The sequence below is a fragment of the Haemorhous mexicanus genome, chromosome 25 (genome assembly GCF_027477595.1).
Source record: "Haemorhous mexicanus isolate bHaeMex1 chromosome 25, bHaeMex1.pri, whole genome shotgun sequence".
Classification (NCBI taxonomy): Eukaryota; Metazoa; Chordata; class Aves; order Passeriformes; family Fringillidae; genus Haemorhous; species Haemorhous mexicanus.
The window spans coordinates 179,987-201,881 of NC_082365.1; the positions used below are offsets into that span (position 1 = coordinate 179,987).

The 21,895-nt window shown below is 54.3% G+C and overlaps 1 protein-coding gene across 2 annotated transcripts; it reads right to left on the reverse strand.

The window, feature by feature from the left end:
• Nucleotides 1-355: 355 nt before the first annotated feature.
• Nucleotides 356-16,385, reverse strand: TAFA3 (TAFA chemokine like family member 3). Of its 2 annotated transcripts, none has more exons than XM_059867797.1 (6): nucleotides 16,269-16,385; nucleotides 11,868-11,952; nucleotides 11,482-11,745; nucleotides 4,065-4,214; nucleotides 2,994-3,118; nucleotides 356-1,663 (listed from the first exon to the last, which is right to left on the reverse strand). In XM_059867797.1, the coding sequence occupies exons 2-6, from the start codon at nucleotides 11,899-11,901 to the stop codon at nucleotides 1,652-1,654; spliced, it is 585 nt and encodes a 194-aa protein (XP_059723780.1). In that variant the 5' UTR covers nucleotides 11,902-11,952; nucleotides 16,269-16,385; the 3' UTR covers nucleotides 356-1,651. The 2 variants fall into 2 exon arrangements, with proteins under 2 accessions (XP_059723780.1, XP_059723779.1); XM_059867796.1 differs by having other exon boundaries at nucleotides 2,994-3,172.
• Between the last annotated feature and the right edge of the window lie 5,510 nt (nucleotides 16,386-21,895).

A 21,895-nucleotide genomic window follows, 5' to 3' on the forward strand; every position in this document is an offset into this window, starting at 1 on the left:
GGTTCTCAGAGGGCACAGGACTCCAGGGGGGAACCTTAAAATCACAGTCTGGCCTTTGGCAGTGGGAGCATCTTGGGGGACGTGGTGCTGCAGCAGTGGGAGCTGCCACACAAAGGTGAAGCCACAGGATAAGAGCAAAGCATCCTGTAGAAATTAATGCACTTTTCCTTAGGAGCACTATGAGCTACTCAGCCTTTGCTGGCCACCACAGGCTTTCAGCTCTCCTCCAAAGCCATCGTTGAACAAGCTGGTTGGGACTGGAATGGCCAGGGCAGAGTCCCCAGCCCCTCCACCTCGGATTCAGCAGCATGAGAAGCACTCCCAGCACCTCCCTTTGCTGTTAAGTGAAAAGATCTTTTGCAGAGATTAAAATGAATTTATTATTTCACAGTCTGGTATTTACATCACATCTGGAGAGGGTATTACATACCCCATTACAAAAATGTCTCAATAACATTTGAGTCCTGTGGTGGGAGCCAGGGCAGGAGGCAGGTGGCAGAAAAGCAGCAGTGACCCCCTCACTGCCATGGTCCTCACGCCATCTCCAGCCCCTCCTGCACCAGCACATCCCCTGGGGGGTCCCAGAGGGGTCCCAGAGCAGGGCTGGAGGTGTTGGTCCCACAGCCCCGGGGTCCCCAGCACCTCTGACACTGGGGGCACAGAGTTCACATTGTCCCCCACCTTGAGTTGCCACACCACAGGAAATGGTGTGTCCTGGAGAAGGTCATGAGCTCAGGGCCAGGAGGTGGTACATTTTTCTTTATTTTGGATTACTACAACAAAATCTAGCTTGGTCAGAGGCCCTGTCTGATGCCCCAGACACCCCAGAGCCGCAGACAGAGAGATCGCCTCACACAAGTCTGAAATTCAATTGCAAACACAAGCAGAAACTCAGTGCCTGGGATTTGCATGGTGGAAAACACTAAATTTGCAACCTGATTAATGCAATTACTGAGGAAGGAGAAACCAGCAGCATGCACCATGGAGACATCTCACCACCCCTGGGAGCCAACAGGGTGTCAGACACCCCTGACTACACTGCCACATCTGCTGCCTGTGGTCATAGTGGTGGGGCAGGGGAAGCCCAGGCTCTGAGGGCAGAGCAGCCACCAGTGACTCAGGATCAGGCTGGAGCTCAGCCACTGCTCCTAGAAACCCCAGGGCCACGAGCCACATGGGGAAAGGTTTCACATGACCACCGACTTCCAGACTCCAATGCACCTGGATTCAGCATCTCGGGGGGAAGGCGACTCACAGCAATGATTTCAGCTATTCAGATCAAAGCCCATTTTGGGAGCCTGCTGCCTGTCTGTCTCTGTATTGTCAACAGCTCTTACATAGTGGGAATATTTTATTTAGGAGGATTAGAAAATGAGCCCATTTCTTGGTTGGTGAATGTGTCCACAGAAAAGGAGGAAACCGTGGAGTGACGGGATTCCAGCAGCTGCCCTGGGACCCCTGCCTGCAGCCTCCAGGGAAGCTGGGGCGCAGAGGATGCCCTGATCCAGCAGCTGTCTCAGTCCTGCTGACGGGTGCAGCATGGCAGGCCTGGAGCATCCCCCCTCTGCAGGCACTGGCCCACACCCTGCTGCTCACAGGAGCACCAGGGCCCAGGGCAAGGCTGCTCAGCCCGTGCCACGCTGCACGGGGGCTATCGAGTGACCTGTGGAGGAGAGGAGAAATTATCCAGTGCATCCAGCTGGTCCCCCATCCATGAATGATCAGCAAACAGCCTCAAGAGGTGCAAATAAGATTGGCTCTTTACTTTCATTTAATGGAGTGGCCATTCCAAATGTCACCTTAAGAATGGTTTGTGATTTTTGTGCTCTGGCTGCAGTTCCCACTGAGGTCTGTCTGTACAGGGAACTGAGATGCAAATCCAGCCCTTTGGCACCATTCCAAAGTCACTAAAGACATCCAAAGTTACCAGACGTCCTTTTGAGGTCTGTGTTCCCAAAGTGCCACCTCCCTGAGGAGGGCACGGCACCCAAAAGGAGGTTGGCCACGGAGGGGTCTGCTGGATGAGGCAGCAGAGCAGAAGCTCCCGAGTTCTAGACCCATTCCAGATGGGAATGGTCCCAGTGAGAATTCAAGACAGCGAAGCCAGAGCAGAGGCTTTGTGCTAAGTTAGTTGCTGGGGGAAACCAACCAAACAACACCAAGAGGGGAAAAAGACAACCAGCTCAGTGTAATGCTGAAGTTACTGGTCAGTGATGGATGCTCAGGGCTGGAGGAACCTCTTTGGATGTCCATAAAAACACTTTGGCATGAAAGTGTTTTCTGTGCACAAAAATAATAGCAGCAATGAAAAAAATCCTGACATTGCTTAATACGATAATTTTGTGGTGGGGGATGTAGGGCGAGGAAAAAGAAAGCATAAGGAATAATTACACTCAACAGTATGAACAATGATTGCAAAATTATGCAGCTGATTAACCATGGCATAGATGTAATTACTAATGAGTTTGATAAAATTTTAATTACACCTTGTTCTTTGGGGTATTCAGCAAGCCATGAAAATAATAATTGTGTAGTGCTCTGTCACAAATGATTGCCTCAGACAGGGAGCAGGGACAGATTCAGGGCTGTGCCACTGGGTTGGGAAGGGCAACCTGAGGCCCCGGAGCAGTGGGTGGTGCTGGGGAGCAACCTGGACACCCTGGGAGCCCTGGGATGTTACACAGACACACCTAGGATGTCTGCTCAGGGGCTGAGCCATCCAACACCAAGCCTTCCAGCAAGAATGATCAAATGGAAAAGCTCTGGGATCCACTCAGGGTTGTGGGATGCCTGCCAGGCCCTCCAGCACCAGTGACAAATGCACAGCCCAGACCCTCTGCTCTGCTTCAGTGTGTCCTTATCAGTGGGTGCCCTGAAGGAGCTGGAGCTCTCTCCTTCCCCATGGAACTGTGGGTCTCTCCTGGGTTTTGCTTGCTTGCCCCAGGCTGGGGAAGGCACATCTGGGTTCCCCCCATCACCTGACAGGGGCATACCTTGGTCGTCTTCACTTTGTTGCCACTGCTGCAGCTCCATCCCGACAGGTCAGGCAGCACTCTGCATTCCTCCCCATCCAGACACGGCTCCATCTGGCACCACCACCTCTGCAGCACGATGGAGGCTGGGGAGAGCAGGGGATCAGCAGCACAGGGTATGGAGGACCAGCTCTGCCCACCTTTGGGTGACACCAGGAGATACAGCCCCTCTCTCCAGCACAGCTCACATCGAGCAGCCCTGGACCAGGAGCTGCTCCTCACCTGCCTGGCCTCACCTACCCCTGACCCAGCTGCTCCACCTGCCTCCAGAACACCCTGTTTTCTCTCACTACTCAAGGAAAAAAAGCCCAATGTCCTCACTCCCAGGGAGAGCAGTGCTGCTCAAGAACGTGTTTCAGGCTCCACTTACAGAGCAAAGGGATTGTTTCCTACCACTCTGCTCTGTTAGGGTCTTGTGATTCATGGCTCCAGTTTGGGCAGTCAGAGTGGGCTCTCATATTTGGGAACAATATGACCTGAGCAGCTGGGGACAGCAAGAGCCTTCCCTGACAATTTATCCTGGCATTACTTGGTGCTGCACAGAACTGCAGTCACAGGCCATTGGCTGTCAAGCAAATCAATGCCATGCTGGCAGGGGCTGGTGGTGCTCCTGGTGGCTCCTTGGTCATGGCACAGGATGACATTCAATAAAACATACAGTTTGTAAGCTTGGTGCTCCTCACACCGAGGAGCAATGGAATCATATCTCTGCTTCCAGCTGTGGCAGCAGGGTGAGGAGATGTGCAGGGATCAGTGCTGCAGACCTGGCCCCAGCCCAGTGATGCTGGAACCCCAGTAACTCCCCCACAGCCTCCCCCAGGGCTGCACAGAGTGCAGCATCACAGCCACACCGAGTGAGTGTCCAATGAGAGAGTGTCCCCAAAGTGTGCCCCCTTCCCCACTGCTCTGCTGCAGGACACCAGGGCAGGTCTCCTCTGGTAATGCCAGGGACACGGAGACCCCACACCTGTTTAACCCGTGGAGATGAGGTCAGGGATTGAGAAGGAAGGGGCTGCAGCATGGGCTACTCACCGTCCACGCAGGAGGGAGCTGCCCGCGTTGTCCCTGCCACCTGCCCTGGGAAGCAGGAGCACTTCACCGTCTGCGAGCGCTCCTCGATCTTGTTCTTGTTGCAGCAGCGGTGAGCCGCGACCACCTCGCACGTGCCGGGCTCCACGTGCCCTGCAGGAGAAACAGCCCCGTGAGGCTCAGGGGGCTCAGGCCATCCCCTGCCCACTGCCCTGGGCAGCACTCAGAGAGCTCAGGCCATCCCCTGCCCACTGCCCTGGGCAGCACTCAGAGACCTCAGAGAGCTCAGGCCATCCCCTGCCCACTGCCCTGGGCAGCACTCAGAGACCCCAGAGAGCTCAGGCCATCCCCTGCCCACTGCCCTGGGCAGCACCCAGAGACCCCAGAGAGCTCAGGCCATCCCCTGCCCACTGCCCTGGGCAGCACTCAGAGGGCTCAGGCCATCCCCTGCCCGCTGTCCTGGGCAGCACTCAGAGACCCCAGAGGGCTCAGGCCATCCCCTGCCCACTGTCCTGGGCAGCACTCAGAGACCCCAGAGAGCTCAGGCCATCCCCTGCCCGCTGTCCTGGGCAGCACTCAGAGAGCTCAGAGAGCTCAGGCCATCCCCTGCCCACTGCCCTGGGCAGCACTCAGAGACCCCAGAGAGCTCAGGCCATCCCCTGCCCACTGCCCTGGGCAGCACTCAGAGACCCCAGAGAGCTCAGGCCATCCCCTGCCCACTGCCCTGGGCAGCACTCAGAGAGCCCAGAGAGCTCAGGCCATCCCCTGCCTGCTGTCCTGGGCAGCACTCAGAGACCTCAGAGGGCTCAGGCCATCCCCTGCCCGCTGTCCTGGGCAGCACTCAGAGACCCCAGAGAGCTCAGGCCATCCCCTGCCCACTGCCCTGGGCAGCACTCAGAGAGCCCAGAGAGCTCAGGCCATCCCCTGCCCGCTGTCCTGGGCAGCACCCAGAGAGCTCAGAGAGCTCAGGCCATCCCCTGCCCACTGTCCTGGGCAACACTCAGAGGGCTCAGGCCATCCCCTGCCCGCTGCCCTGGGCAGCACTGCTGCTGTCAGCTGTGACCAGGGCACAGGAGAGCCCAGTATGTGCAGCACTGTCCTGGCTCTGGAATCCCCCCCAGGGCTGCTGGTGACACACAGCTGGTGCCTGGGCACAGCATCTTCCCAGCCCACCTGTAAGGAAAAGTGGTGGTTCCTGCTCCACATCTCTCATATCTGAGCTCTTGCTCCTAATAGCCCTCACCCCCATCGTGCCCTCCAAAGCTCATCCCCTCTTGCCACGGCCAAGGCAAGAGCTTTATTGAAACAAACGAGCACATTAGCTAATTGCAGCTGATAATGAGATGCACTTTGCTGCAAGAGGGGATGGTGCATTGTGCTGTTTTTGGCTTCGAGCAGAGCACCATCACTTCCGACCACAGCTACAGTCAGTGCCTCCCCCTTGCCATCACCCACCCTCTGCCTGCAGAAGGAAGGATCAGGGGGCGTTTCCACCCTGCAGCAGCAGAGAAATGTCACGGTGTTCCTCAGCAATTCAGGCTGCCCTGCTGCTCCCCTCCTAGTGCCATTAAAATATTAAGGAAAATAGAAAACTACCATGTTGGCTGATCACCTCTGGGATCAGAGTTTAGAGCTGGTCAGCATCTCAAATCAGTGCTCCAGCTGGGTAATGGCCCTCACAAGCACAATACAAATCAGCCCAAAAGGGCTGAGGGACTTCATTCCCAGCACCCCGGAGATCCCTGCAGGTCCTGCTTACTGAGCAGTGGAGAAGCAGCACAGAGCCACACACGGGCACGTCCTGGGTCCCGTGGGTCACCAGGAATGGGCTTTTCTTCCCTAGCAAACAGGAGCCAAGCTGGGTAGAGGACAGGGAAGCTGCATTCCTGCAGTGTGGCATCCCAAAATGGATGCAGGTAAGAGGGCATCGTGGCATTCCTGGTTGCTCCATGCCCTTGGCTCAGGACACTTCCCACACTCTGGAGTGCAGAGCCCCCAGGAGCTGTCACCAGACACAAGGCCTGGAAGGAGGTGCAAGCAGGACAGGCAGGGCTGTGCAGAATGATGTGTGCTGCTGCTGCAGGAACCTGTGAGCACGAGCCCCCTCTCAGCCCTCTCCCAGCACACGAGGCTCCAGCAGCTGCTCCAGCCCACCCTGCATTTGCCCCATCCTGCCCATGGTGCCCCAGCTCCCGGCTCTGCCTCACCCCTGGGCACTGCTGGAGTGTCCTGCTGGGGATGCCATCCCCCCCAGTGACGAGGTCAGGGGACCAGGGCAGCTGAGCTGGGCACGGCGAGTGCCCCTGGCAGGTCCCCACCCTCACCAACAAACGCTGCCCAGCTTTTGGAACGCAGCCACTCCGCCTGGCCAAGGAAAGCTGGGGGAAATGGGATCCCTCCCCCACTGCAGGGGAGAAATCCCTTTGCCTTGCAAACATTTTTGCACATCCCTGCTCAGAAATGCTCCTGGCAGTGTAAACGCCTGGCTTGTGGCAGCTGGGCATGGCTCTACCAGCTTCCAGTCAAAGCACTCCCTGCCCTCCCGAGCGCCGGGGGGGACACGAAGAGCATCCCCAGAGGGTGTGAGGAGCTGCTCCGGGACACGCCCTGTGCCCAGCACCACCACACACGGGCAGGACGGGCTGCACAATCACCATGACTTTAATTCACTCCATTTATTGCTGTTTCATGGTCATTTTCTTTTAATGAACCCTTACTTTCATTTCTGTCCATAATAATTACACCATTATTATATGGAATATTTTGTAATAATATCTCTGGCCGCAAATTTTATCTTCTCTTTGAAATGCTGTAGTAATTCAGCCTTAATAATGAATTCCATTCTTTTCGTACACAGAAATGGCAGACTTTGGTGAAAGTGGAAAGGAAAGCAACTCTTTGCAGAACAAACATGACTGTTTTGCCCTTTCTTTATGCTTCATGGGATTTTTCACATAAATTGAGGAAAAAGTAAAGATTCTTGGCTTGGGCTGCCTAGGAGCCCACATTCCTCTCCCACAAGGAGTCACTCTTCCTCCCCGTGCACCTCACCAGGGAATTTTACACCCTCAAGTCCCAGGGTTCACAAGTAGTTACGGTTTTGACTCATTTTCAGAAAAGCTTCATTAGCAGAGCTCTTCCCGGGAGGGCTGCCCAGGCAACCCCTCTGCTCCCTTGCAGTCCTGCTCATTTTCAGCCAATTTTAAAAGGTTCAGCCGAGGGAGAGCCAGGCAGAACTGAGAAATCGGTCATTACAACCATGCAATAGCAGTTTGCTAATGTGCTAAAGCCCTTTTAATTTGCTCGGAAAGGTGCAGCTCAGAGATAAAGAGAAATTTGACTCCCTCTGCCTTCCTGCAGCCAGCCGAGTGTGGGGCACTGCAGTGTCCAGAGTCCTTGCCCAGGAAGAGCTGCCTGTGTGGGGCAGGTACCCCATCGACCTGGCACAGCCCCCCAGCCCCTGGCACAGCCCCCCAGCCCCTGGTACAGCCCCCCAGCCCCTGGCACAGCCCCCCCAGCCCCTGGTATAGCCCCCCCAGCCCCTGGTACAGCCCCCCCAGCCCCTGGCACAGCCCCCCAGCCCCTGGCACAGCCCCCCAGCCCCTGGCACACCCCCCCAGCCCCTGGCACAGCCCCTGGCACACCCCCCCAGTCCCTGGCACAGCCCCCCCAGCCCCTGGCACACCCCCCCAGTCCCTGGCACGGCCCCCCCAGCCCCTGGTACAGCCCCCCCAGCCCCGGGTACAGCCCCCCAGTCCCTGGCACAGCCCCCCAGTCCCTGGCACAGCCCCCCCAGCCCCTGGTACAGCCCCCAGCCCCTGGCACAGCCCCCCCAGCCCCTGGTACAGCCCCCCAGCCCCTGGCACAGCCCCCCAGCCCCTGGCACAGCCCCCAGCCCCTGGCACAGCCCCCCAGCCCCCTTGGGGCAGCCACAGCCTCACAGCGAGGGCCTTGCTGATGGCAGAGCTGAAGAAGCAGCATGCAGCCCCAGGACCCATCCTGCTCTCAGGCCACCAAATACTTCCTGAAGGTCTTAGAAGTGTAGAATCAGAGACTGGTGAGGGTTGGAAAGGACCTTAACAATCATCTTATTGCATGCCCTGCCGTGGGCAGGGACACCTTCCACTAGGCTAGGTTACTCCAAAGCCCACCCAGCCAGCCTTGAACCCTTCTGGGAATGTGCTCAAGGGCACTCTGAGACAGGGCCTCGCCATCCTCACAGGGAAGAATTTCTTCTGCACATCTAACCAAACTGTCTCCTTCCAGTTTAAAACCTTTCCCCATTGCATTTTCTTCTGACCATCTGGCACACTGCCCTAGGACACGTGGCCACTGGAAATTTGCCCTCTCTGGGTGCCAGCCCCAGCCCTGGCAGCAGGACACTGCATCCCCTTCCCAGGCCGTGGCATTTGAGCCCATGGGGAGCTGGGTTAGGGCCATCCCAGCTGCCAAAACGCCCCTCAGCTCCTACACACCAGATTCACTTGTTTTCCCACTCCTGCCACTCGGGTTTTTCATGTCCCATGCCTGGGAAGTGAGAGCAGGGAGGCTGAGCCCACGTGCAGTGCGAGCAGCAGGCTCCAGAGCTCCCTGCAGCTGCCTCTGCTTTTGCTGAGCAGCAGGAAACTTGGAACAAAATGCGTATCAGATGGATGGTGTGTTTAACACCGACAGCAGGAAACCTCCCGAGAGCCTGGGATAAGTTCCAGAGCTTCTGGCATGCTTCTCCCTCCCATTTAACTGGTATTTCCCCACTGGAACCCTTTTTTAAAAGACACGGCTTATCTCATGGAACCATGAAGAATTGTAAGAGCAAACAGCTTTTGAATCCTGCATGCAAAAATAAAATAAAAATGCTGTCCTACTCTGATTGACCTTTCAATGAGCAGCAGAACATGGGGTTTTATGGCATAACCCGAAATGACACATTTTGAGTATCTCAGGGAGCGTGGGCACAACCCCACATGTACAGGGTAAAAAACTGCTTGCTGGTGGAGAGCTACAAAATGAAGAGAAGTTGGATGCATGTAAGTGTCAGGCAATGCCAAGAGAACCTCATTTCCCAAAAGAAAAAATCCCAGATGACATAAAAGCTTTTTTACTTCTGCTTCAGGTTGAGTGACAAGCATAAAGGCAAGGACAGCCCTTTGATTGTCAGCTTTAGAAGGTGCTGGGGCCACCTCTGTGGGTGTTGGGTCCAGGCATTCCAGCCTTGCTCAGCATGAAGACCTCACCATGTTACACAGGGGATTAAACTGCTGCTGAATCATTCCTCACCAAGGAGTCTCCCATTCTGTCTCCAAATGACTGTGCTTGGTTCAGGTGGCTCCTTAAATCCAACAACATCCTGCAGGAAGAAGCACTTTGCTTGGACAAAGCAGCACCTCCATGTGCTGGGTGGGCACAAGGGATCTCAGGCACGTGGTATGATTTGTGTGCAGGGCCAGTAGTTGGACTTAAAGATCCTTGTGGATCTCTTCCAACTCGAGATACTCTAAAATTCTATTATGAGACGTGGTTGCCACAGTCAGACATGTCCCTGGACAGCAAACAGAGGGTTTTCATGTGGACTCTCTCTTCAAAAAATTTTTAAGTTTGAGGTCACAATTAAAGAACTTCCTCTGCTACTGATCATTTTTAGGTGGTTTTCCCTGTGAATAAATACAATTCAAAGAAGCAGCTCCTACAAATTGATACCAGGGAGGACCAGGGCTCTCTGGCACTGGGACTGGGCAGGTTGAGTGAGCACTTAAGCTGCCAGCAGTGCCCATATCCCCAGCAGACCTGATTCAGTGCTGAAAAGTCATCCAGAAAAAAAGTAAAGAGTTTTCTCCCAGTTAGAATCACAGAATGGTTTAGGTTGGAAAGAAGCTTAAAGCTCATCTTGCTCCACTGCCTGCCATTGCCAGGGCCACCTTCCACTAGACCAGGTGGCTCAGAGCCCTGTCCAGCCTGACCTGGGACACTTCCAGGGATAGGGTGTCCAGGGTTAGGAGGAGGGAAGGGCAGGTAGCTGCTGACTGATTGGGGGAGGGAGGCACTCTGGAAGATGTGTTTTGGTTTTAAGCAATGTGGATGGGGATTACAGGATTAGAACTGCTTTAACTGTCAGGCAAAAATGACAGAAATAGGACAGGGTTAGGTGTGGGGTCAACCAAGAGCGTGAATGGTTTTAAATTAACCCCTAAGTGCCCTTTCCAAGCAGAGGCACGTGAAGCAGACAGCAGCTGTCCTGTGATCCAAGTGTTCACCTGCACTGCCAGGTGCACAGCTCTGCCAGTAACACCAGTAACACCAGTAACACCAGCAATACCAGCAACCCCAGCCTCCACCTCCCCATACATCCTCCCACCATGCTCCAAGGAGCCCCCAGCCCTGGACCACCAGGGCCCCCCTTGGCCCATCAGGCTCCTGTGAGAGAGAGGATGGGCACAAAGGGCTGAGCACAACCTCTCAATGCTTCTCTTCTCTGGACACAAACTTCAACCATGGGTTCACACAACTCCTCCAAAAAATCACATCCATGCCACAAAGCAGCAGAGGAAATCTCAAATTCACAGCTGGGAATAACAAATGAATATCTCAGAGCCACAATGATGTTTTCCACCAAGACTTTTGGTTCTACATTACTTTACACTTTTTCCATCTTCCTAGATGATCTTTGCAACCAGGGCAATACGAATTTTTATTAGAAATAAGTGGAGAGTGGAGTGGAGCGTGTCCACCACATAACAAGTGGGGTTTGTGATACTTATAGCAACTTGGGTGGAAAGATTTACATCCACTGCCCACAGAGCAGGAATTACTGCAACAATGGGTTCACACAGATGTAGCAGATGAACATATGGATCATTATATGTATCATATGGATCATTGCTACAGACAGAAAGAAATTCCTTCTTTAACTCCTTAGACCAACCCATCTCACCAAGCCACTGGTTTTTAATGCCCCATAATGAGTATTCACAATTTCTAACTCCAAGCAGCAGCTGCTATGGCTGCATGTTCCTCCCCATCTTGCAGGAGCAGTCCCGGGAGCTTCCTGCACATGTGGACACTCCAAACGCCAGCCCAACAACTGTCACAGTGGCACCCTGTGGTGCCTCTTGGTGTCTGTTTGCTGGATGCTGCCCCACACATTTGGCACACTCATCCTTGCTGCCTAGGCCCCAGGAAAAGGGATGGACACTGAGCTCCTTCAGGCTGTCAGCATTTGGTCCCCAGAAGACACCTGCCTGCTCCAGGTGTGCACCACAGCCTGAAACTCCTCCTCCCCCCCCAAGAAATGTGAGACAGAACTTCACCAAGCAGCTCATCCCCACGTAACCCCCACCTCAGGCACCCCACGAAGACCCCGAAGTGCTGCGATCATCATGGGGACCCAGATGTGACACATGCAGCAAGGACCTTGCTCCCCTACCTGAATGGCTTCTGTGCTGATGCGTGGAGGCCAGCGTCAGTCGTCCCCACAGCGTGGTAAGGCAGAGACTGAGCACGAAAACCCATTTGCTCAGGCTCTGTAGATCCCTCTCACTCATTCTACCGAAAACAAGAAGAGATATGTGCAGGAAGAGGGACTGAGGAGGGCTGGGAGGTGCAGATCCACTCACCAATGCTCCTGCAGGCAGTGGTATGACTCCTGAACGTTGTGAGGACTGGGGTGTCTGGCTGTGGGGACATGGCCCTGGGAGATGAAGGGATTCACCCACCACCCTCAGATGACCTCAGACTTCATCAGCAGCATAGGCCATCTCAGCAGGACAGAGAGAGATCCCACCAGCAGTAGTACAGGTGAGTGATGGTTACCTTTTACTGGTGACTCACGGTCACATCTGTGCATCTGCCAACCTCAGGTGGGTCAGGTCTTTGCAAGGAGCAGACATCAGCACATCTGAAAGGAGAAAGAAGGACACGGGCAGTGATACCTGCCATCAGCACGAGCCACTGTGTCCCCGGGAGTTGCTGGGGACAGCTGGGAATTTCACCAGCCCCACTTCAGGACACACACTCTCAGGTGCATGAGCATGTGTCCATGGCACCACTGAAACTTCTCCAGGAGCTCAGCCCATAACCCTGCTCACCCCTTTGAACAGCAGGACCTGCAGAGCTGCTCCTGATTTTACTGCTGAGAGCACAAGATCAGTTCCTTTATAGTAGGTCATTAAGGGAGATGACAAACACTAAATGCACAGGCAGCGTGTGTGGGAAGAGCCAGAGCAGATCAGCAGCGAGTCATTTCAGGTTCTGCCTTTTCTGTGCGTGCTTTTTTTGTCCTTGTGTCACTGAGGGCCCTTGCAGTGATCCCAAGGCTTGGCACCTGTAAACCACTTGCTGACAAACAGGAGGACGGGCTGATCCCACTGGATGTCCTGGGGCCAGCACTCACAGGACAGGAACGGGGCAGCTGGTTGCCAGTCGGATACACAGAGCCCGTGGCAGCGCCAGGACCTGCAGTCTGCTCTCCCAGGGCGTCACCTTCTTCTGGGGCTGCTCCTCCTTCCAGCACAGACCCAAAATTCATGACACCACACACTCAAAACTGCACCAGCCACCCCTGGACACACCGAGAATCTCTCTTGGCACCACTCCCACTCCATGCAGCACACGCTGGGAGGAAGCCAAATTTTACATCATCTGAAGCCCCTAGAGAAAAATGTAAGTCCCAAAAGGTTTTGTATTTTACTGCTGGGTTCTTTAAATATATTCTCTTCACTATTTACAGCCCCTCAGATGGGAACAGCTCTGGCACTCTGCAGGCAGTGGTACCAACAGCCATGTCCCTGCCTGGCAGCTGCCAGGTGACGTGGTGACCTCCCAGCCTCCATTGTCACCTGCTGGGCTCTCACCAGGTCCAGCAAACAACGATGGCCCCCATAAAATTTTAGTGCTGGATCATAACTTACTATCAAGGCACCAGAAAGACAAGTGGTGATGACACTGAGGTTGGGGAGTGCTGCCAGGACCAGCAGCAGGTGCCAGGGGTACCCCTGCCCGGTGCCAGCCTTACCCCCACCGTCCCCTCCTCGGGCAGTGCAGAATTCCAGCAGTGCACTGGACAAACCCACACCCCTCAGAGAAGAAATCTTCAATTTTCAACCATGTTTTAAATTTCTGTCTGCTCTGGACCATGAGACAGTGAAACCACAGTCTCCTCTAATGAAGAGCCAGGACACAATATGCTGATATTTTTAATCAAAATGAAGTGATTTGAAGTGGTAAAAAGGACATTTCTTGTTTGAAAGCATTTAAAAATGAATTTTCCTGTTTTAAACTGGCATTTCAAAATGAAAAATGCTTCATTCTGAATTGGTGATTTAAAGTGATATTTTGCACTTTGATTCTCCCATCTGGAAAACAAAAATCAGAAAATGTCATCAAAAGTGTTGACATTTGCGCAGGAAGAAACCAAAGGTATATTGACAAAACCACATATTTTTTGCTAAAAAACAACTTAGAGGTAGGGAAATACTTCTAATTAAAGCTGTGGGATGGTCAGCTTGGCCAGGAACAGACTGAAGAGTGTCTGGCAGCATCCCACTTGCTGTCCTGACTCCATCCCTGCCTGCTGGTGATGAAGGGCTGCTCCTGCCCCAGTCCCTCCATTGCCAGAAAGAATCCAGTATGGCTCAATGTGCAAGAAAACCATTGCTCCTCGAGGTGATGCAGTGGGACTGTATCTCCCCCTGTGAACCCAAATTTAGGCAATCTCTGATGCTCTGGTACAATGTGCTCTGCCTGAGGCTTCTCAGGGGGGATCACACAACAGCTGGTACTGCTGGAGTCCCTTTGGAGACATGACAGCCCACTGTGTAAATACTGGTGTCAGCTTAAAGCATGCACTATTTGCTCAATGACAAAGCAAACAGCTCTCTCAGAGCTCAGTCCTTCACCTGAATCTGGAGGCAGTGAGTGCCACAGCACCCAGCAGGGAGCGGGGCACGTGCCCACACCTGGGGCCACCCCTGCCCAGCCACGCTGCACACAGCAGGAGCTGTGTCCCAGCTGTCTTGGCCCGTGATGGGGCACAGCTAGCAGCCCAGATGTGAGGACAGCAGACACAATGCTGGTGCAATCTTTGCAACAGTGAGTCCCCAGTGCCAACGAACCTCCCCTGTGCCTTCCAGCAGAGCAGCCAGGCCCCGTCAGGAGACCCTGGTTTCCTGGCTGCTGCTCCAGCTCCTGCTCCATGCAGGGAGCACAGCCCAGCTCCCAGGCACCAGACTGAGCCCCACAGTGCACACCAGAGTCCTTCTGGAGGAGCCCATCCCCAGCTCCTCCCCGTGGGACCCTACAGGCCATCTGAGCTTCCAGGAGACATTCCTAAACCTCTCAGCTGGACCAAAAGCCAAGCACTCCACTGGGCACTCCATCCCACAGAGCACAGCAGCACACTCCCAGTGCAAAGTATATTTAGCTCAAAAAGGCTGGGCTGTTTGCTATAGCCAAGGAAGCATAAATAAATTACAGTGTTATCAATAATGCAATCCACACTGTCCATGCCACACTCCAAAGGGAAACCACTGAGCTGCGCAGGAGCCACGCTGGTGGCCAGGAGAGCACATGTGGTTCAGGAGAGCAGGAGGACACAGGGCAAGCCAGTGCTCCATGCTGGCAGAGGCACTCAGAGCTCCCACTCATGCCCAAACTCCCATCAGAAAACTCAGCTCCACAGAAATTGCTGTTTTGACAGTTATCAACCTCCAGTGTCGTGAGATTACAACTACAAATGTTTGGTCTGACTTGAGATTTTTCAGCCTGGAATGTCAGTGAAATGAAGAGTGGTGTTCTGGCATGTCAAAACACTCAATTTTGATTGAATATCTTGGTATCCTCCATTCTGTTATGTGCTGTTTGGAATGTTGTGGATTTTTTCACTAACATTTTTTAGCTGCTTTTGCCTTTTGGGTCCGAGCTGGTACCTGAAAGAACTGTCAAATTCCCTTGCCTCTTAGACTATCAATCTCAGTTGCAACCAGAGTGTCAAGAGATGGTGGTTCCTCTGTGAGGGTCCACATCCCTCCCTGTAGGCACATGAGGGCCATCATCCACATGGCAGCTTCACTGAGGTTCTCAGCACAGACACACTCCAGGAACAGCTCCCTGCTGCTCTCCCAGACAACGACCACTCTGCCTGTCACAGGAGCTATGGACGTTTTCCTCCTCCTCCATTAAAGCCACACACGGAACGGTGCCCCTCCAGCCAGGGTCCAGTGCCCCACAGTGCTGATGAGGCTAATGAACAGCCCCCCAAGCCTCTCCCTGCAGCAAAAGGGGTGGCTGATGAGCAGGAGGAGGAGACTGCTGCTTCCCTGCCTTGGCACCCACAGCCTGGACAAACTCATGACTCCAGAATGGGATGGTACAGCTCAGGCTCTCCTCTGAGCCCCTGAGCCTCTGCTCGTGGTGATGGGGCCATCTGAGCCGTGCCCATCCTGTGCCCCATGAGGCAGCTGGCTCTCAGTGCCACTGCCCTACTCCAGCCTGGTGCTGGCCAGAGGCAAACCCATCCTGGCTGGAGGAGCTACAGCAGAGAGGGAGGAAGCAGAGGAAGAGTAAAGCCCCCCATCCGAGCCTGTCCTGCTCACGGCTTTGGCCACAGGGACAGCTTGTGCTGAAGGCAGCAGCAATTGGGATCTATGGCCCCTTCCAGAGCAACGGATCATCCCTGGCTGCAGAATCTGGGATCTCTCCAGCAGCGCTCTGCCTCCCAGAAAGGCGAGAGGCTTCGCAGTGCTGGCAAAACAACATCCGTGACGAGCCCACTCCCCGAGCTGGGTCCGGACCGGGCCCCAGCGGGTCCGGTTCCCCCCACAGCCCGCAGGGACCGCGGCCGCGCTGCTGTCGGAGTCACCGGTAACGGGGCGCAGGGCAGAGCCGGCCCCGTCAAAGTCACTGCAGGGGCCCTCCCGAGCCCCGCACCGGCACGGGGGAGCCCCGGCGGGCGGCAGGGGACCGGGACACGCGGGGACCGGGCAGCGACGTACGGCGGCCGGGCGGAGCCGGCAGCACCGGACCCCACGGCGGAGCCCTGGACCGGCATCCCGGTGCCAGCGGCACACCGCTCCCGGCGGCTCCCCGACCCGGCTCCCCGACCCTCGGCGGGACTCAGCGTGCCCTCGGAGCGGCGCCGGGCCGGCGCTCGGCACCGCGGCGGGAGCGGCCCCGGGGCTGCCTTCTCGTTCCCCCCGCCAAACTTTCCGCACGTACCTGCCGGTGGCCTCGGGGCGGGCGGGGGCCGACGCTGCCCATGGCCGGGGGCCGCTCCGCTCCGCTCCGCCGGGTCAGCGCCGCCTCCGCGGGCCGCAGCCGCCGGGGGCCGCGGGCATCGCCGGGCGGCGGCGGCGGCGGCGGCGCGGGGCTGGGCGGGGGCGGCGGGCGCGGAGCCGAGCGGAGCCCGGCGGACCCGCTGCCGGCGCGAAGGGGCGCAGCGCCGCCTGCTGCTGCTGCCGCCGCCCGGGGACCGGCCCCGCGATCCCGGGCTGGCACCGGCACCGGCTGCTCCGCCGTCCCGGGACCGGCCCCGCGATCCCGGGCTGGCACCGGCACCGGCACCGGCTGCGCACCGAGCCGCTCGCCGCCGCCCCCTCCCGCCAGGGCGCTGCCCCGCCCCGGTCAGCCCCGGTGCCCGTCAAGGCTGTCGGGGAGGAGGAACAGGCAGAGAGAATTCACGGGAAAAATTATTTACACAGACAACCCCTTTCCCTCCCCCCCGCCCCCCAAAAAACAAAGAGGGGGTGATGGCCCCGCGAGCTCCGAGGGATATGGAATGTGCGGGGATGGAAGGACAGCCTGCCAGCCCCATAACTGGCCCTGGTACTCTCCTCCTCAAAGGATGAGCCTGGGCAGAACTAATTTACCCAAAAACTAATTTTCCCTGCCAAAAAAGGTGTGATGGATCCGCGAGCACAGAGTGGTACTGGATGGTGTGGGGATGGACAGACAGACAGATGGATCCACTCCTGCAGCCCTCTTCTCCTCAAAATGTGAGCCTGTCTTTGGTGTCAAACCACCAAAACTCAGCTTTCCTGGAACGGAAATAGCATCACCAGCCTGGATCGGGCTCTGCAGAAGACTCTCCCTAACACAGGGGATTTCAACACCTGGGACCACAACACCAGCCTGGGCCAGTTCTTTCCCCAAGGCAGCTCCAGGCTTGTCCAGATAACCTCTCCTGGGGCCCCCAGGGCAGAGCTTGCGTGGCTCTTCTCTGCAACAGGCTGCAACAGGCTTTAAAACACCAACAAAGAGCCATGGCAAAGGTTGAATTTTCACAATTGTTGCCATGAATTAGACCTGCAACCTCAGCACAGCTGAGAGGCTGAAGTTCCATGTACTCGTTTTTGTTGCTTTGCTCAGAGCTATTTGCACATCCATGAAAGCCTTTGGTTTCTGAAGACAGCTCACTGCTCACTCCTGGACCTTCCTCCCCACCACTCAGCTGGAAGTGTGGAACCATTTCCAAGGCCAAGCTGAGTCACAGGTGAGCAGCAGCTCTTCATGGAACTCACACGTGGGCAGTTTGCAATCTCCCAGCCATTTGCTTTCCAGGGGATCCCAAAGCCTTTGAGCGTGCCCTCTCCCTTCCCCAGAAACCAGCCCCTGGAAAGGGCACTGCTGCGGGTCCCTGCCCAGTGCCACGAGGGGACCCCTGGCAGCTCCTCAGGGCACCAGACAGACGGCAAGGCAGAGGCCCTGGGGTGACCCACCAGCTCCTGGGGGATCCACAACCCCCAAAGTGCACACTGGTATCCAGGGGAGAGCATCCCAGCCCCTGGCAAGATTAGGTTACTTTGCTATTTTGTCCTAGGAAACCAAGTTCCTTTTCCCCCTTTATAGAGTCAAAATTGCCATATGTTAAATTCCAATTAGTTAGACTTGGTTACTCAAAAGAAAAAGGAAAAGCTCTACAAGATTAACCCAAACCCCAGTAATAAGATATTAAGGAAATACAAGCATCTCATTCTTCAGATCAGAGGGTTTTAATAATAATGACAAAAATCAATATGAAACTAAATTAAACCTGCTGTTTATATTCATCAGGAAATTTGATCGAGAGCCTGCCAATGCAGGTCTCCAGTGCTGTGATAAGTAAATACAAACACAGTACTTTCAGATCACAAAGTTTTAGTGGAACGATCAAGAGCAAATTAAATCAGAGCTATTTTCCACACCAGCCAAATTCCAATTAAATTAGGCCAGATTATTTAATAAGGAAGCCTACAAAACTCTAGCTCTTTATTGATGTAATGATACAGAAATATAAACTTGTTGCTTTCCAGATCACAGCATTTAAATGCAGGGGAAAAATTAAGACTTCAGTAAAACTGGTTTAATTTAAATTCAGCTGGAAGTAAGCACTGAAATTCCTTTTCATCATCATCCTGACTTCTTATTGAGTGTCCAGCAGCAGCCTTCAGCCTGCTCTCTTCCCTGGCTGTGACCCTCAAGGAGCCTAGTACTTGACTGGATGAGGGCACCCAAGTTTCCAGCATCCACAACAAGCCAAGTCTGGAAAGGAAAGGAAGTGCCCAAGAAAAGCCTAGCAACATTTCCTGATGTATCCTCAGTGATAAATCCTGTTCCCATGTAAGAAACCTGTCACATGCCTGGAATCCTTCTGTGCCTTGCAGGTGAGCAATCAGCTGTTTTTTCTTTTTCAGGCAGAAAACTCATGGACTGGGGCTTGGGGTACAAGGAGGGTTAGGGGCAAATGACCATGCAAAGGCAGATGGACATGCCAGAAGACTTCAAATGCTCAGTGCAATCGACTCATCTGCAGCTGCTAATAGGCAGAACGGTACAAATTATTTTATTAAAGCTGGAAAAAGCAGAACTCCTGCTATTTTATTCCTGGGGAAGATTTATCACACCCTGTTTTCAGTGGATCACTGAATTATGATCTTAATTCAGTTTATTTATTCCCTTCATCTGATGAGGCCCCAATGCCTCCAGGCTGTCTCAGCACCAAGTACCAGCATCTGAGGATTTTGTTCCCTTTTCAAAAGGTTTTGCTGACAACAGGGGATTTCAGTGCAGATTCCCAGCCTGTCAAAACAGCAGCCCAGGAAGAGGATCTCTGGGGAGCCTGGGCACTGCTGCAAAAGCAGGGAGAGGTCCTGCTCCCTGCATCCTCTGGAATGTGGGTCTGAGCTTCCAAATTTAAAGTAAGTTCCACAAAGGCTCCATAAATTCCAGTGAATGTTACTGTTATACATTTATTATTCGTCTTCTGCATTTCTACTGTCAGGTAATATTAAATGAGACCAGGAGGCTCCTGAGGACTTTGAGAGCAGAATTGTGAATGAAGATCCCTTGAGAGATATGAAAATTTTATGGAAGATTTTGAAGCTGCAGAGGGGGAAAAGCCAAGTGACCCAAGGAGGTTAATGTGCCCCCTTCCCCCTCCCCTTTGCAGGAGGAAAAGGGTAAAACCCTCTGAGAATCTGCACCAAATCCAGGTCATCTGCTCTGCAAAACACTGATGTACTCACCTGCAGAGAGCTCACAGACACACCCCGAGCAGCAACGCTCCAAAGGCTTCTCTGCACTCCTACAGAAACAGACAGGGAATAACGATGTGTGGATAACCAAATTATCCCTTCAAAGAAATAAATGCTGAACTTCCCAATTACAGGGGACATACAAACCTTGGAAACCGTTAAGAACCACTTCTTCTGTTGATGAATTATCCAGGGTGCACAAAGCTTGCTGAGCTTCACTGTACTGTGCTAATTATAAATTAATATATTACTCATTACACAGTCAGGCTCTACAGTCAACTAATGCAGTGCTGCAAAGAGCCTGTTTTAAAACATTCTCTAGTACTTTTATGATCTAGATGTTTAATTTACTTCTGTTCTGGCTTAAATGCAACCAACATGTCATTCTTTCACAAAGAAATATCCCTGGCTCCATCCTACCTCCTCTGGGGCTCAGCAAAATAGATGAAAGATGAAACTTAGGCTTTTTTGATGCTAAGCAGTTGCATGAGAAATTAACTAAAATAGCATAATTTAAGGCTAATTCCTGTGTTACTGATTTTTAAATCACTGTTTACCATGGCAGCATGCTGGAGTGCTTCACCTGAAGCTGTGTCCAGGGAAGGTGAGTACCTGACACCCCCATGCTCAGGGGTAACTTTGTGTGAGATGGGGAGACAGGGAAAGCATGAGCATCCCAGGCAGGACGCCCAGAGGGATGGGAAGAGTGAAGGGCAGAGCTGCTGGCACCTGAAGTGGCTGTTTATTGGCGTTAGTCTGACTCAGCCTACAACATCTGCATCCCCAGGCCTTGTGCCAGGCAACCTTGTGGAGAGGAACATCAGCCTCGCAGATAAGGAGAAAACTTTACACGGGTCTGTCTGGCAGGATGAATAGGGGGAAATGGAGCCCTCTTTCTTGGAAAACAGCCTTTAATTCCACATTGTTTCAGGGAGCATTCCTGCAGGAACGTGTTTATTTGTTAGACCATTCTTTCCATGCTGTGCTCAACATAACGGAAACAACAAATACCGAGCAGGGTCACAGAAGTCACTCTGGAAACTGCCAATTCCTTCTTTCCAAGGAAAGCATCCTGGTGACTCAGCAGGACGGGGCAGATTGGCAGTCCCACTGCAGGGGAACACAGTCCCTGGAGAATCCGCCTTGATAACAGTGATATTGCACTCAGAATGTCTGAGAGCACCCCGTGCTGACCAGCAGCTGGACAGGGATGCTGTGAGGGGAAGGCATCAGGAGCTGAGGAGAGGAGCCATGAATGCTGGAGAGGGACTAGAGGGGTGTTGGCCTCAGGCTGGAAGGGTTGGTTAGGAAGGGACCTTAAAGATCAGTATTTCCAACCCCCCCAGAAGGGACCTTAAAGATAACCTTTACCAACCCCACACCGTGGGAAGGGATGCTGCCCACTAGACCAGGTCCTGAAGGGTACTGGAAGAGCTTTAAAGTGTACTGAAGACCTTAAATCTTGGGATTAGAAGGTGGGAATACAGGTACCACTGAGTCACTTCTGTACTGTGATCCTAATAATCTGATACAGTTTGAAGATCTCTGCCTGAAGATGGCTAAAGCCTGGAGGTCTTCTCAGTGCTGCTTCTGCTTGTAACTTACAATGCAAAACCCCGTGTGACAGGAATCAGAGGTTCCCCTGTGAAACTGAGGCACTGGGGCACACACATTTTAGGAAACAGACTCAATTTTCCTTTACAGTAGGCAAGTATTGCGTATTTTCATCAGTTTTTTTGCTGTCACAGGGGGCAGGGGGGTGCTAAGGTCAGGCTGTGCAAGCGGTGATGTTTACGCTGGCGACTCTCCCCCTCCCAGCCAGGGAGGATGTGTTGTTCTGCATCAGCTAAATCCGCATCCTGCTCACGCTGGAGCGCAGCATCCTGGGTGAAAGGGAGGGAGAGGTTCAGCTTTCAGCCCTCTCACGGTACGTCCCCGCTCCTCCGCAGGCTGCGGGCTATTAATAGCCTGGAATGGCCGCGCGTGGGCTGATGAGCGCGACAGGGGTGACAAAGCACCTGGCCCTGGACGGGGACGTTGTCCCGGAGTAGGTGGCTCTGCTGGAATCTTGGGGCGATCCAGTTAGGAAACTCACCTGTCGGCAAAACGCGTGCTCAGGGCCAGCCTGTCCCCGCGCAGCCCCGTCTCCAGCCGGGAAAAGACTTTCCCCGAGCATTTTCTGCTCCGGGGTGGCTCATGTCCCCGGGGCTCCCGGCTGGGCGCCGGGTCCCTCGCCGGGAGAGCCCGACCTCCGCCTCCGCCGGCTGCGGGATAACGGCGGGGTTTCTTTACCCGGGAGGGCTCGTTCCCCTCCGATTGCGGGATAACGGCGGG